Raw genomic sequence first — 16,332 nt, 5'->3', positions numbered from 1 at the left:
GGTGACACCAAAATGACTGACAGTCATTTTGGTGTCACTCCCTCTGAAAAGTCGGACAATTGGTCAAGGACCGAGAGCCCGACAATTTCGGGAGAGAGGAGAGGACCCGGCGGCATACCTTATCCTGCTGAGTGACTGTCCCCTCCTCTCTCTCCCGGCGTCCATCACCAAGATGGCCGCCAGCAGGTATGAATAAGATGGCCGCGCATGCGCAATTACATCATTCCGCACGCACATGGTGACGTCAAGCACATGCGCGATGGCGTCACTGCGGGGTGTCACCCGCTATCCGCTCCGCGTGACACCCGGCCACGGGGTTCCCCTGAGTTCCACAACCCCTCAATGAAAGAGCCCAATACTTCTAGACATGTGCGATTCGTTTCGTTACAAATCGAAATTCGTACGAATTTTCCTGAAATTCCGAATTTCGGAGCATCCGAAATCCGAATAGCAGTTTCCAAATTATATCCGAAATACGAAATTCCGTTAACGAATTTCGGATCCGAATTTCTTTGAAACAGGAACTAATATTACCCCTGTAAATGAGGTTGAACAACATGACAAGATTTTTTTTTAATCCGAGATACGGATCCGCTGCTGCTGATGCATTACAATACACAGGCAGGAAATACGAAATTCCGTTGACGTATTTTCGTTCCGTTACGAACATTCGTTATATTAAAGTTAAGAAGCAAAGTACATTTATATTGGAGTTGATGGTATTTTTTTTAAATACGAAATTTGGATACGGAATCCGTTAACGGAATTCGTATTTCGTTTTGGTTGACCAATCAGAGGTTTTATCTTCTGCTGCTGAGAGTTGCATTACAAATACAGGCAGGAAATACGAAATTCCGTTGACGTATTTTCGTTCCGTTACGAACATTCGTTATATTGAATGTAAAAAGCAAAGTACATTTATATTGGAGTTGATGGTAGTTTTTTTTAAAATCCGAAATACGGAATCCGTTAACGGAATTCGTATTTCGTTTTGGTTGACCAATCAGAGGTTCTCTTCTGCTGCTGAGAGTTGCATTACAAATACAGGCAGGAAATACGAAATTCCGATGACGTATTTTCGTTCCATTACGAACATTCGTTATATTGAAGGTAAAAAGCAAAGTACATTTATATTGGAGTTGATGGTAGTTTTTTTTAAAGTCCGAAATACGGAATTCGGATTTCGTTTTGGTTGACCAATCAGAGGTTCTCTTCTGCTGCTGAGAGTTGCATTACAATACAGGCAGGAAATACGAAATTCCGTTGACGTATTTCCGTTCCGTTACGAACATTCGTTGTATTGAAGTTAAAAAGCAAAATACCTTTGTTAATATATTGGAGTTAATTGATGGTAGTTTTTTTTTTATACGAAATACGAAATTCAGATCCGGAATTCGTATTTCGGATAAAAAAACAACTACCACTCCAATATTAACAAAGGTATTTTGCTTTTTAACTTCATCATAACGAATGTTCGTAAAGTTACGAACATATAACCGCCACTAACGAAAATTCGTATTTCGTACGAATCCGAATTGAGTTCAGTTACGAATTACGAAATACGAAATAACGGATATTCCGAAACGAAACAGAACAAATTTTTTGACGGCGCACAAGTCTAATTACTTCTACTGCTCCAGCACCTTCCCCAACCCCTCAATGAAAGAACCAATTACTTCTACAGCTCCAGCATCTTCCCCAACCCCTCAATGAAAGAACCCATTACTTCCACTGCTCCGGCACATTCTGCAACCCCTAACTAAAAGAACTTACTACTTTCATGCTCCATCACTTTACATGACCTCCTATTGAAACAACCCTGTGCTTCCAAGTATGGGATATACAGTATTTGCACATGCACCTTGACAGAGTACTGTCTAACCCCGTGCAAATGTTGAAAGTTGCTGTCATAGGACCTTATAAGGACTGTGGTGGTGGATCAGAGAGCCACCATGAAGTATAAAAATAGAAATGGTAAGCTACAGCACCTGAGGGTGCTTACTATGCAAGCATGGATTGTGCTTTTGATGCACATATGACAGATGCGCTTACAAAAAATGAACAAATACAAGTTTTATAAGATGAGAGTGACTCATGTATTCCTTGTTTTTTTACCAGTATTTAGCACCAGAGGTAATAAAGAAGCAGCCGTATGACAACACTGTAGATTGGTGGTGTCTTGGTTCTGTCCTTTTTGAAATGCTCCATGGCTTGGTAAGATAGATCTTTCTGTTACAGTAATATTTGTTTTATTATTTTAATCAGACCTAATCAAACTGACCTTTTGGCTTTCTAATCACCCAGAGGATTTCCATGGTGGCGATATAAATGGAATTACAATAGAAGTCTATTTTGTTGTTCAGGAGGTTAAAACAAAAAGAATTGTCCATTTGGTTCAGGCTAACAAAGTGCTAGAAGTATACCTCTCCAGAGACTACAAACATGGTTACCCATTTCCTTTCCGCTCCACCTACCTATTATTGCATTTTACATGCAATCGTTGCTGTTGCGTTATTGCAGCAGTATTGTAGCATGAGCAATTGAAATAAAGAATGTAAAACTGCATGCCAATATGATCAGTAGTTTGTATATCTTTCTTTCTAGTATAGAAAAGAAGGTTGAGCGCTACAGACTTGGTCTGTTTTCAGCCTCACTAACCACAATATGTAACTAATATATTTTTAGTTTGAAGTCTCCAGGTTTGAGATAAATTTACTTCAAAGTGCAGTTGCAGCATTCCAATAAATCTGATAATATTAGGCAGAGTGGGAAAATAATCAGCTTAGAGAATTGTGTTTACTAGAAATATTCCTCTCCTTATGTCCACAAGAAATTTACCATGTTGCCCCCTCTCTTGTAAATGTTCTGGAGTTGCTTGTTGCTATGGGCAATAGTGTACACATGAAGTGCTGTGTCTATGCATGCATTCTATAGACAACTGTGCAGTTTTGTCTACGCTTACTCAGTGGCAATGAGCAAACTTTAAACATATTCCCTTGAAAATGGTGGACATGGCAATATTGTATTACATTTATCAGAAACGTGGAATTATGGAAGTAGCACATACTTAATTCTTTTACTCTCTTGTGTCTCAAATGTTGTCTTTCCATATCAGGATCACATCTGGCTTTTGCAATTTTGGTGACATAATTAGAGCTCTATGTAATGGAAGAAATATTTATAATTTATTTTGAATGATATTATTTCTGTTCTGTTTATGAATACGTATATGCTGGTACATATATCTGAGACTAATGGTCAGTATTTTCTGTGTTTCAGCCTCCCTTTTACAGCCGTGACATAGCAACCATGTATGAAAATATCCTCCACAAACCCCTGGTCACAAGAGCAGACATTAGTTTGACGGCGTCATCCATTTTAGAAGAGCTGCTTGAAAAAGACCCAAAACAAAGGCTTGGATCCAATAATGACTTTGTAGGTGACTCTTCCATCTCGCTTACTCTGCTTTAATCTGGAATGCTGATAATTGTTTTCTTCCTATAGGATTAAGGTGCCATATACTTAAAATAACTGTTCTGATTCAGGCCCAATCCCATATCAATAGCACAGGCTAAATTCCCCATACAGACTGACCTTGGTAAAATAATCCTTTAGCTTGCCTAGAGATCAGGTCAACCCTCATCCCAACAATCATCCCACGTTCAAAGGCTGTTAAATCACGTTGTTTACCCATATCTTCAGAAAAAAATCATGTCTACTGTCGTGATAAACAACCTACTTCCCTATTTATAATGGTCTGGCCCTCTAGCAACTTCAGCGCGAAATTATAGCTAATTTGCCTACAAATGTCAGGTGGTCATAATAATCTGGCCACTCAGTGTATATTCCTTGAAAAAACATTCTGTGACATTTTCACAATTGTAACTTCCGTACATCTTCCTGTGTTTTGTATTGAACATGCAAGCACTGTGTAAATGTATTCTTAATTGCTCTATTAAAATATGTTCCTTTTCATTTGCTTTGCAGGAAGAAATTAAATACCACCCATTCTTCACATGTATAAACTGGAATGATCTTGCTGAAAAGAAGATCCCTCCACCATATGACCCTCATGTGGTAAGTGGTAGTGTTATCTCTATGTTTATTGGCCAGCGACAGATCAATGAACATGTTCAGTAAACTGTATAAATGCCATTCGAATGGAATACAGATCAGAGCCAAGGTAAAGGAACTCTGTATGGCAATACAAAGAGAAATGATAATCAGAAAGGTTCGTTATCCAATGTAACTGGTCAGAAATCATATTTCTATGATGTGATCAGGGCTGCCTTGGATTATTGCAGTTTGCACACCGTCATTACTTTTTACACTTACAGAAAATTCCTAATATATGAAATGTTCTATCAAAATACACAAATGCAACAGAGCCAGATGATCATTTCAAACTCCCAGGTATAGAAAAAGGCACATGCGTGATTTTTATGACTGATCCATATTAGCTTATGATGGAACTAGACCCTTGATAAAACTTTTTGTCCAATGAAAATGGGCAGGAAAATTGTAGCTCTATAAATGATGATTTGTTTTTTTGATGACAGTTATTGAAGATAGATTGTGATGACTCAGATTTCACAGTTCTCTGGCTAACATAAGCCCCATAAGTTTATCACATGGCTGGCATTAGTGGGATGTTCTCACAATAGAATCAATCCAGAGGTGCTTCAAAGCAGAACTCCAGCCTACATTTAAAAAAATAATTACCCAGTAAATTATAAAATAAAAAACGGGGACATGTCTTGAAGGTGAGCAATTTAGCAAAAGCTGTCGTCTGCAGTGCTGGCTTTCAGCCACTAGATGTCCTCAGATTTTCAGTTTAAATGGCAGCCAGCATCATTCAACCCATTTCCCCTGAGCCCAGGCTGTCATGGACCCATGAAGAAAGCAGCACAGTGATGAGCTCATCTGTCACTTTCTATTCATTGTCGACACTGATGAACTTGACTCATTGTTTCTTCCGCTCACACTCTAAGCTATGTAAAGGGGAATGCAGGAGTCTGATACCAAGTTAAATCTAGGTACTTACACTCCTTGTGGGGGAATTATCAAAACTAGAGCAGAAGAATCTGGAGCAGTTGCCTATTGCAACCAATCAGCTTCTTTCTTCAGTTTGTTCAGTTAAAGGAGAACTATGACATGAGTGATTTCCACTCACCTCATAGTTCTAAGCCGACCTGTGACAATGAGACTGTCATAGGTCGGCTCAGTAGATCCGGAGGTGAGAGAACACATACCGGGTTCCCTCACCACTCGATCGTGTCACGGCTCTCTGCCGTGACAGGGCGAGGGGCTGGATTCCCCTCTCCCCGCTCCGATCTGCCAGCGCTGACTGGCGGAACGGACGGGGGAGGGGGCGGGTACAGCTGGCTCTGCCTCTAGATAGGCAGAGCCAGCTGTCACTCACGCAGCTGGGCGGATCCCGTCATCTACGTCGGGATCCGCTCCGGCTGCGCCGTCTCAGTATACCGTGAGCTGTAGCTCGCGGTATACTGAGCTTAGGGTAACGGGAGGACGCTAGTTTGTGTCCTCCCGTTACCCCCAGGAGAACTATGGGGAAAAACACTGACACTTCTCCTTTAAGGTCTGAAAATGAAAGGTAAATACTGATTGGTTGCCATGCACAGCTGCTCCAGATTTTGTCTGCTGCAGTTTTGACAAATTCCCCTCCTTGTATTTACAAACATACATTTTATAATGTATCATTGATTAGAGAGCTGCAGTAATTTGTGTCTTTTATATGTAATAGTAAAATATCAAATCTGTGCTTAGGAAAAAGCTTCCAATCCAATTAGTGAACAAAGTGTATATAATAAGTTAATATAAAATAAAATAGTGGATATTTAAAGCTGCTGCAACCTAGACACTAAGTACAATGATAAATAAATATGCAGCGCTCGTGACCTTTTGCACTTTATATTTTATATACATATAAGTTTTATGAATTAATACCTATGAACCTGGATTTGATATCAAATTTGTATTATCAATTTCTTCACAAGGAGTACACAATATTGTTCACTTAACCTTGATTGTGATATTTAATTAATTTCTTTTACGTTACATTTTGGTACACCATTTATGGATTTGTTTTGATCACTTATTTTTTCACTAATCACTATTATATGATTTAAAGGAGAACTATGGGGTCAGTGTTTTTCCCCATAGTTCTCCTTAGGATAACGGGAGGACACAAACTAGCGTCCTCCTGTTACCCTAAGCTCAGTATATCACGTGCTACAGCTCGCGGTATACTGAGACGCCGCACCTGGAGCGGATCCCGACGTAGATGACGGGATCCGCCCAGCTGCGTGAGTGACAGCTGGCTCTGCCTATCTGGAGGCAGAGCCAGCTGTACCCGCCCCCTCCCCTGTCCGTTCTGCCAGTCAGCGCTGGCAGATCGGAGCGGGGAGAGGGGAATCCAGCCCCTCCCCCTGTCACAGCAGAGTGCCGTGACAGGATCGAGAGGTGAGGGAACCCGGTATGTGTTCGCTCACCTCCCGATCTACTGAGCCGACCTGTGACAGTCTCATTGTCACAGGTCAGCTAGAACTATGAGGTGAGTGGAAATCACTCATCTCATAGTTCTCCTTTAAGGTCACGAGCGCTGCATATTTATTTATTCATTTGTCTTTTATATGTGCCTGGAGTAAAGCTTTAACTGATGTTGCTAACTGCAACTTGTCTTAAATATACTGCACAAAAGTGAAACTCATTGTACTTTTCTTTTTAATAGGATGGACCGGATGATATATCAAACTTTGACACAGAATTTACAAATGCTATGGTTCCTGATTCTGTCTGTATATCTGCAGACTACTCCATTGTTAACGCCAGTGTTGAAGAAGCAGATGACGCCTTCGTTGGCTTCTCCTATGCTCCTCCCTCTGATGACTTTTCCTTTTAGGAACTGGACTTGTTATAGTATGTGAGCACACAGAAGAGGCATTCTTACAGGTTATCTAGCCAGCATAAAAGTGTACCTGTTGCTTATCCTCATACTCCATTTTCTGTGCTGAAGAAGTAGATCATGGACTGCAGAGTATCCATTCATTGGATGCTGCATGGTGACACAGACATGAGATCATTTACAACAAGTCTACAAATGGACAGAATATTCAAGTCGGCTAAAAAAGTGTGTTACTAAATTGGATTAGAAGCTGGACTGTTTGCATGATCTTCTGTACTAATCCTCTGTACCCTGCTAGATTCTCTCAACTTAGAAGCTATATTTAAAGACAAATTAGATCTTAATAAAGGAGAAGCTGAGAGAAGCACGTGGGCTGCCATTTCTGATCCCTCCTTCTGAACACGCTGTTTACCTAGCTGTTCTGCTGATCCAATGGCTTCAACGTTTTCTGATTCACTGAGAACAAGTATGCACACCAAGTTTGTGACTTTGTTTGCGGCATGCTTGTTGTGAGTTAGTGATTCAAAATTGAAGCCAGAGACAGCCAGGCAACTAACATTTTTAGAACGAGGTCAGCAGTGGCAGCCATCGTGGCAATCAGTTCAGTCTGGCTAACAAAATGTTATTGTCCACTGAATTTAGACACTGGGAAAAGTACAGCGGTGAAACCAGACAAGTTGCTCGTTTTAAATACAAATGCTGCCAAAACTTTCGAATTTAATACTTCATTTTTTACAGTGGGACTTACTTTAATACCTCTTTGTGGAGAATTTCATGTTAATGGTTTTTTTGGTTTGTTCCATTTGACAAAATCCAGTCAAGATAATTTTATGGTGAAGGGTGATTTCCTGTAATTGCTGCATTTTCCCCTGTAGTGATCTAGTCCATGCATTCCCAGAAATTTACATTTTAAGTATTATTAATATGGCTGCTGTGCAAGCCTCACTCTCATTTGCCAATGGGAATTCAGAATGTCACCAAAGCACTCCTACTGGTTATCTCTGCCTCATACTTTTTTGTGAGTGATACGTTTCAATGACCTGCATTTCAAAATGCTTACCTTAGCGGTCTGGAGAATATACACAATCCCTTAGACTAAAATGACAATGGAAGCAAGGGGGTGGGGGGGTTTAGGTGTAAAGGGAATGATAAAGGAAACAAGTTATTTGTGAAATTAAAATTGTAGGACATTCCTTTTGTTTCTGATGATGTGAACATGATTGAAGCTTATTTGAAGATAGTTTCTTGACGAAGTGGACCCTGCTATAGACTGCTCTGAGTAGAAACAGAGGGGGCCTCCCACACTTTCTTAAAGTGACATTAAGCTCAGCAGTAAAATCTAAAAAATGCATTCAAGTGGCTTAACTATTAACACAAATGTATCTTATTTGTGTATCACTCGGCTGTAGATGATCAAATCATCTCTGAATTGGTGCCGACACTGTCCTTCCTTCTGGAGGCTTGCTGCTTTTGTTCCCCATGGCGCGTGTGTGTGTTGTAAAGTAGCCACTACTCCAAACTCACTCCTGTGATGGACTACAATCTTGCATTAAGTTTAGTAATTTGGATTGAGATTGTAGTCCATCATGGGTGCGAGCTTGGGGTGGTGACTACTTTACAACACACACAGGGACCATGGGGAACAGAAGTAGCCACCCTCCAGAAGGAAAGACAGTGTCAGCACCAATTCAGAGATGATTTGAGGATCTACAGCCGAGTGAAACACAAATAAGATAAATTTTTGTTAATAGTTGAGGTACTTGAATGGATTTTTAAGTTTCAACTCCTGAGTTTAGTGTCACTTTAAGGCTGCCAGCAGACATCCATTAACTTTCATATGATTCAACATGAAAATATCTTTATTAGGAGTGGTTCTTTGTTAAACACAGAGAGTCATTTTAGCTAGACATGCAGGTTTATGCACTGAGCATGTAGCCCTGCCACCAGGAAAAATATAGTGAATATATGTGAGCATTTTAATCTGAATATTGTTCCCCCTGCGATTGGTCAGCCAGGTAATGTCTTCAGAAGTCACAGTGTGTCCTTTGGACTGCTTCTTGATATCAATGTGTAGTCTAATTCTCTCCATGTCATACTTGTACGATTAAAAGTGCATAGACTCTAGGTTATTTCAGCAGCATTGCCACTGGTGGGATCTGCTTACTGGAGCCACAGCTTGCAGTGAAGAGAGGGATCAGTGAACCTCTCTGTCTTGCTGCACAGCGCAGTATAGATCAGGGTCCACTTCTGCATATGAGACTAAATCCTGTATTAAAATAACCGTAACCAATCAAATATTGACATTGAGCACTCTGCTGCTGTCAGACTAATTAAAGCTATATGTGTTGATCTGAGGCCATGGATATAAGACATGTTTGGTGTCTACTCCATGCTATTGTTTCTGTGCCTTTGTTTTTAACATATGCCTTACTACTTTCATTTCAAATAACCTCTCAAACCTATTCATGTCCTTCAACCAGCTGATTTCAAAGTTTAGTATATAAATCCACCTGGCATAAAGCAGGTGACAATATGGCAGTATAGACTGGATAGAAAAAAAGCCAATTTTAGGTTGTGAGCCGGTTAAATTTTAATTGGCAATGAACAATAACTGGAATAAGTTTTCTGATAATTGCACACTCATTGTAGCAATAGTTGGAGGTGATTCTCTTTATTACTGTAAGGATAAGATTGCTACATTATGGTATAAAAAACTGGAAACAAAGCTAGACTAGACTGCTGCCTTAAATGCAAAGTTCTTTATTTTGTACTATGCAAAATCTATTTTGTAACAGAGCTATAAATCATAGTGTTCTTTATAAAATGTCATTTTTGTACTGCGAACAGCACTAGTAAATAACAAAGATAATCTATAATACATTATTTTCATGTGTAAATGTTTTCTTTGGTATGCTCTGCGTCTTAATGCCTAGTTCTGCTGACATGAATTAGGTCAGCAATTATTGTAGTGGGTGGAAAAAAGTTGCTTTTGTATGGGGCTCTGGAATGGTTTTATGTAGGGATACACCGATAAGGGTTTTTCGGTATCGAGTACAAGTACCGATATTGTGCTTTCGGTACTCGCCGCTACGGAGTACCGATAACGGTGCTTCCGCTGGCAATCAGGAAGCCGGGCGGCAGGTAATGGTATGCCACCCCGTTTCCTGATTGCCCGGGAAGCTGGCTTCATGTTGTTTGGCTAGCTTGATTGTGATTGGCCCGGAAACCGGCTTCCCAGCCAATCAGCATTGAGCCAACTTCCCGGCCTCTCGGCCTCCTGATTGGCCGGGAAGCCAGCTCAATGCTGAATGGCTGGGAAGCCGGCTTCCTGGCCAATCAGCATCGAGCCGGCTTCCCGGCCAATCAGGAAGCCGGGAAGTGGGTCATTACTCGCCGCCCAACTTTTTGATCGCACGGGAAGCTGGCTCCATGTTCCCCTATGGCACTGCCGGTCAGGGGAAATCTTCCTCTGACCAGAAGCTCCGGTATTGGTGCATCCCTAGTTTTATGAATGCCATCTTGCTCTCTAATCTGAAATGTGTTAAAACCTGGCTCCTCCCACTGTTGCAAATCCCTCTGCTTGATAACAAGACAGTATATCCATACAGGTTATGGTGAGAAGGAATTAAGGAGGAACTCCAGGATTTAAAAAAACAACAAAAACAACAAAAACAACAAAAAACAACAAAAACTAATTCATGACATTAAAGTGTAATGGCATTGTGAATTTTAAAGAAGAACTGTTTTTATTAATTCTTGCTGTAGGGCTACCCCCATGCTGCAATAGTTAACTGCTCATTTGGTCTAGGGACACAAAGGAAATATACTCACCTGATCCTCAGTCCCACCTGGGCTCCATTGCCTTGCATTTGACATGAGGATGGCAAAGGACATACCACAGCCGGAGCAGAAGGGGAGAGAGGTGGGCCCTGCAGGACCGAGGATGACGGGAGTATTTTGTCTTTATTCCGGCCCCCAGACCGATAGGAGCAGTTAACCCTTGCAGTGTAGGGGTAGCCCTACTGCAAGGGTTAGTTTTATTAAAACCTGGAGCTCTTCTTTAAAGCAATCAAAAGGCCCTCACTCTAATTAGAGCATAGCACTAGGGATGTTCAGATACCAAGTACATGTGCAGATACTTTTCCAGCTCCAGGATAGACTAGAGAAAAATTCAAAAGTTAGGAGGCAGCTGTCATTTTAAGGAGCTCCTGGGATTTGTACATCTCTGTTTTAATGTATGATTTTGTTTTTATAAATATAAATAAAGGGATGCACAGATACCAGTTTTGCGAGTACCAGTACTGGTACATTTGTGTTTATTGTCATGTGACAGTTTTTCTAAAACAATACAGACTAATGATTTCAGGACAGTGGTGCAGTGCCAGGTCCCAGCTGCAACCTCTGCAACCCCGGTAGTTCTCATGAAAATGCCAAATATTGGCACTGGTATCTGAACATCCCTACATAGCACAGTAGAACCTTCTTAAACTGTCTCTTTGATCCCATAGCCTAAAAAATCCTTAGTTCAGGACGTTAATTAGAGTGAGGGCTGTTTAATTGCAGCAATCCTTTTTCACCATAACCTGTATGGTTATATTGTCCTACTTCATAGAAGCCGTGGCTTCTATACACTGCACTGATGATGGCCAAATAGCCTGAAACAGCTGTATGCAGTTTGGAATGAATGGCTCTATAATATTAGGCTATACAGTATTTACACTATACACTAGCGGTTCTGGATGTGCATCTGGCCAAAGGTGCGAAAAGCAATGATTTGCATGACCCTGTCCACTGGCCTAAGGGCTTGTCCACACCGAATGCGGTGCGTTCCAGTGCGGTAGCTGCTGGAACGCACTGCAATCCCTCACAAAACTTCCCTCTGCTTTCTGGGACGGGAGGGTGCGTGGCGGTGCATTGAATTCAACGGCATCGCTTCCACACACCGCCGCCCAGAGTGCGATCGGACGCGTGGCAAAACTTTGCCTGCATTCCGTTCCACTGCAAACGCAAAAAATAGAGCAAGCAGGGGGAACGCTCTGGAACGCACCGCATTCAGTGTAAACAAGCCCTAAAATGAGGAATTGTTTGGGTTTACCGCAGCGCTGAATACTGAAAAATGGCCTGGTCAGGAAGGGGGTCTAAACACCTGGTCTTGAAGTGGTTAAGAAGCCTCTACTGTGCTATGCTTAACAAGAAATAACCCTGCAGGGAAACATTGGACATTGAAAATTGCATATCGCTATTCAAAAGTGGTGGATTGTTTTATAACTTGGCCAAATATGTAAGCACATTGCTCACATCCATATTAAATGGCCCCATGGTGTCTTACTACAGGAATGTAGTAATTTATGGGGTTTAGGAATGATGCAGGTAGTAAAATAACCACAGATCCTGCAGCCCATATTATGGAGCTGGCAGTGGCGACCGCAACCTTGGTATGCATCGATATAAAGCTGATTGGGATAATATTTCCAGAGAGTTTTTATACTTGTGATCTTAATGCAAGATCCTATTCTCTATAAAAAGTTCTTAAAGTAGAACGAAAGCCAAAACTTTTTGGATAGAGTAAAAGAAGGTTATAACCCCTATTAGTATTTTTTAGCCATCTGTCTCCCATTTGGGATATTTCCCTTCACTTCCTGTCCAATATCCATGACATGAAGTAAGAGGAACATGGCATGTGAAAGGGAGAAAGCACAAGAGGAGTCTTGGACATTGTTGAGAAGTGGAGACAAATAAACTGAAAGCCTGGTGTAAGACAAATCTACGACAAGTACATATTTATTTTTAGGTTTTGACCATTGATACCCTTTAAGAGAGTAAAAGCATCATAGATCAGAGCCCCATAGTTAAAAGAATGTAGATATTATTTGACACTATAATGCACTTTCAAAAAAGTTAGGAGACATTGCCCAAAGTCTGGCATTTGACGAGACAGTAATTGTGAGACTTCAGCTGACCTCTGACCCCATACTCTAGCTGACGTAAAAGCTTAATAAGGAACAGATATATAGCTTTCCCAAGCACAGTGCATATGAACCATCAACTCTACTCAAAATAAACACTACAGAGTGGATAGGAATGGTGTTTGTCAATCAGAGGATATTATTTCAATAGCTTTGGTAAGTGTTAAAAACTACACGTACACACACACCTTTTATTTCAGGTTTTGTTAGGAGTCACCAGGATGTGATCTGCCTCTCTGTTTGGCACGGCTCCAGGGTCATCTCTCACAGTTTCCTGCAATGTACTGTCATTTGTACGTTACGTACCTGTTACATACAGAGCAGCAAAGGGAAGCACCTTTGCCCATTTTCCCCTGGCCTATCACCATGTGCAGGAATTCCCTTGTAGTTCAGGAAGTGACATCATAGTGTACATGGCAGCTACCTGGAACACATAGGAAACACATAGGAAATATCTACATATGTGACATTCTTTTAGTAATACATTTTAGACATTACCATCCAGAAATGAAGCTTTACAATTGAGAGTGTCTTCCTACCTGACAACATAAAAGACACCAGATGTCTATTTCAGATTTCAGATTACAGACAGGAAGGAAAAACATTTTCTTAAAGATATATTTCACTTTCAGACAGGAACTGGAAAGTCTGTTTACATGACCTCTCATGTTGGCTGAAGAACATCTTTCCTCTTTGAACCCCCGACAATCAGGAATACCACTCCGGTCTGATTTCTTCAGTGCAGGCAATAGGTTTTCAGTTCAGCTTTGCCATGCTTGGGCTTGGAAAGACGTTGAAAAACATTGTTATGAAGAAAGTTGAATAGTTAAAGCTGCCATGGGAGAAACATGAAAGCTGCCATTATTGGCGTCTCCTGAAAATGATACTTGCCTGGCTGACATGCTGGTCCTGTGGCTTTAAAAGCTACATGTTTCATGTTACATCCACCCCCCACCCATTCACATTTTTTATGTGAAGTAGTGTGCATGTATTATTTTGTTTTGCAAAATGTGGAATTTCCCTTTAATATTTTCAAGCATTTTCAAGCATTTTCACAAACCATAAGCTAGTTTTTAGATAGGGACTTCTGACTTCTCCAATAGCCCTGATCTACAAACTCGTATTAAATCTAGTGGGTCAGCCTAACAGTCGGTGAATTATCATTTTCTGAAGAAAGTTGTTGGCAACTCCTCCAATGACAGATTTACATTAGGCATGATGGTAACCTAACTCATATACACAAAGGATCATCACTATATAAACACCTTCCTGTGGGATTCCCAATATCATATAACAGCCTTCACTAAATGGCGGACACAGACTGTGGACAGTGGCAGTTCTGTCCGGACCACAATCGCCGACTTGCACTGGGTTACGGCCCGCTGGCAGTGGAGACACAGGCCTCCACTGCCAACCATAACCCAGCACAGGCCCTCTCTCCGCTTCAGCCAGTGGTTGCTAGGAGCGCTGGCTTCCTAGCAACCAATGAAGTCAGACAGGGTTGGCTGCTACAACCACAATTGATCTGTAAAGCCACCCAGATAACTTGCATTAGTCAGTTGTTGTGCCGTCCCCCTTCCCTGCACCTACACTGCGGTTTTCAGGTCCCCTGCTCCTGTGGGGGATCCAGGACCACGGCACACAGTGTCAGGATGAAGAGAAGGAGCAGACCGGGGAACCTCAATTTCTCGATCTGCTCTTTGATCACTGAAGCATGTCAGAAGCCGGCTGAAGTGCTGGGTATACAGTCTATCAAGCACATTCCTGTGCTTGATAGCATTCCTGCCCTTCAATGCAGATTATCAGAGGTCTAATAGACCCCTGATGTCTCCATAAAGAGACCCTGTCACCTCCAAATGCTGTCACATGGGGGCATGTTAGCCCCTTTGTGATAGCAAACGTTAAGTGAAAATAAATGTAAAGAAAAGGTGATATAAAATGTATATAAAATACAATTTAAAACCAACCCTGTCACCCTCGCCATCTGATTCTACAACACGTGCAAGTAAGTCATTCACATGTATGTAAACGGGGTGTGGGGGGGGGGACAGTGTGATTCGCCGGGATCGGTGCATCAGTACTGTGTCTGGGAACACACACACCAGCAGTTGTGTGTTGAAGTGCAGTTGCCGGTATGAATGAAGTCTGAATGGCGGACCGCGGTATGGACACGAACTGAGTGACCGCTCTGTCTGGACCGTGATTCAGACCTCTGCTCAAAAATTTTATTCATCGGACCTTCTTGAATTTTAATTCACTAACCAACATAAAACTTCAAGATTTGTGCCAACTGGCAGCTAACCCAATAATATATATTTTTTTTTTAAAGAGAAAGTTCTAAATCTTTATGATATCTTTATTAAAACATTGTTGGTTCCTTTGTGTCCTTCCATGTGTAAATCATTATCTGCACCCTGCACCAGATTGGTGAAGCCAATATAGTATTCTGTGACAACTAGGAGGGATACAATTCTGATCTCATTTGTCACTGTTTTATAATCTATTTCTATTCCTCAATGTCTTCTCTTTATTCTTTTTCTGGATCTCTCTAAACAATCTACCTGTGTGTGCCCAGCCTATGATCCACAACTACTATTCCTCAATCCACTGAATATGCTGTTAGTGGCCATTGAGGTCGTCTCAATAGACAATGTAATACCAGGTTGCATGGAAGTGAAACTATATCAGATAGGGGCACATGCACTGCCTTTTCTACATAATGTTAGATATAGTGAAGGGTCACAGCCTTTGTCAGTTTTTACTGCTTACTGCTGCGTTATTTTTCTTTGGGAAGTTTGGAGGGAAATTACCCATTGAAGACTCACACAGCAGTAGAATCTGACAGATGCTCTAACTCAGGGGCGCCCACTATTTTTCGTCTGGAGATCTACTTTTCAAATGACGAGTTCATTGGGATCTACCAACAAAAAAAACACCTGCATTCAGGGGCGGGAGGGGGCGTGGCGGTGCATTGAGGCCAATGGCACCGCAGCCAGGCTTCGCAGGCAGGCCCCTCGCCCACAGTGCAATCGCCTGCATTAGTGCCTGTGTTCCAGTCCAGATCGCACTGGACCGGAATGAAGGCACTAACATGCCTGCGTTCCGAGTGCGGGCGATCGCACTGTGGGCGGTGCCATTGACTTCAATACAGCTCCACACCCCCTCCCGCACCGCAACGCAGGGAGTCGGCCGGCTTACATTCCAGTGCGCCCTACAGGTCCCGGTGTCCTGTCCTCCCGTGGTGCTCGTGTGGCCGACGTTGCACATGAGGTGTCCTGCACCTTTCCATCTGCAGCGTCTGACACATTCAGCCGGCAGCCGCACGAGCACCACGGGAGCATAGCCGTAGCCAGCTCCTTTTGCACCTGAGGCAAGAAAAACACAACATTTAAAAAAAAAAAATTTTACAATTTTTTATTTTATTTTCATTATTTCTTTTTT

At 41.7% G+C, this 16,332-nt stretch overlaps 1 protein-coding gene across 1 annotated transcript in view; it reads left to right on the top strand.

Annotated features, from left to right (window-relative positions):
* LOC108785180 (serine/threonine-protein kinase Sgk3) overlaps window positions 1-7,017 on the top strand; it is a 63,670-nt gene extending 56,653 nt beyond the window's left edge. Inside the window, exons 14-17 of the mRNA XM_018554214.1 lie at window positions 2,119-2,214; window positions 3,280-3,435; window positions 3,988-4,077; window positions 6,752-7,017. Of these exons, the coding sequence (XP_018409716.1) occupies window positions 2,119-2,214; window positions 3,280-3,435; window positions 3,988-4,077; window positions 6,752-6,922 (513 nt within the window). The 3' untranslated portion in view covers window positions 6,923-7,017. The remainder of the gene's footprint in view (window positions 1-2,118; window positions 2,215-3,279; window positions 3,436-3,987; window positions 4,078-6,751) is intronic.
* The last annotated feature ends 9,315 nt before the right edge of the window (window positions 7,018-16,332 follow it).

The sequence above is a fragment of the Nanorana parkeri genome, unplaced genomic scaffold, assembly GCF_000935625.1.
Source record: "Nanorana parkeri isolate BGI_ZX_2015 unplaced genomic scaffold, ASM93562v1 scaffold147, whole genome shotgun sequence".
NCBI lineage: Eukaryota > Metazoa > Chordata > Amphibia > Anura > Dicroglossidae > Nanorana > Nanorana parkeri.
Note: the sequence above shows the minus strand (reverse complement) of the source record. Positions and strands in the feature narration are given on the sequence as shown.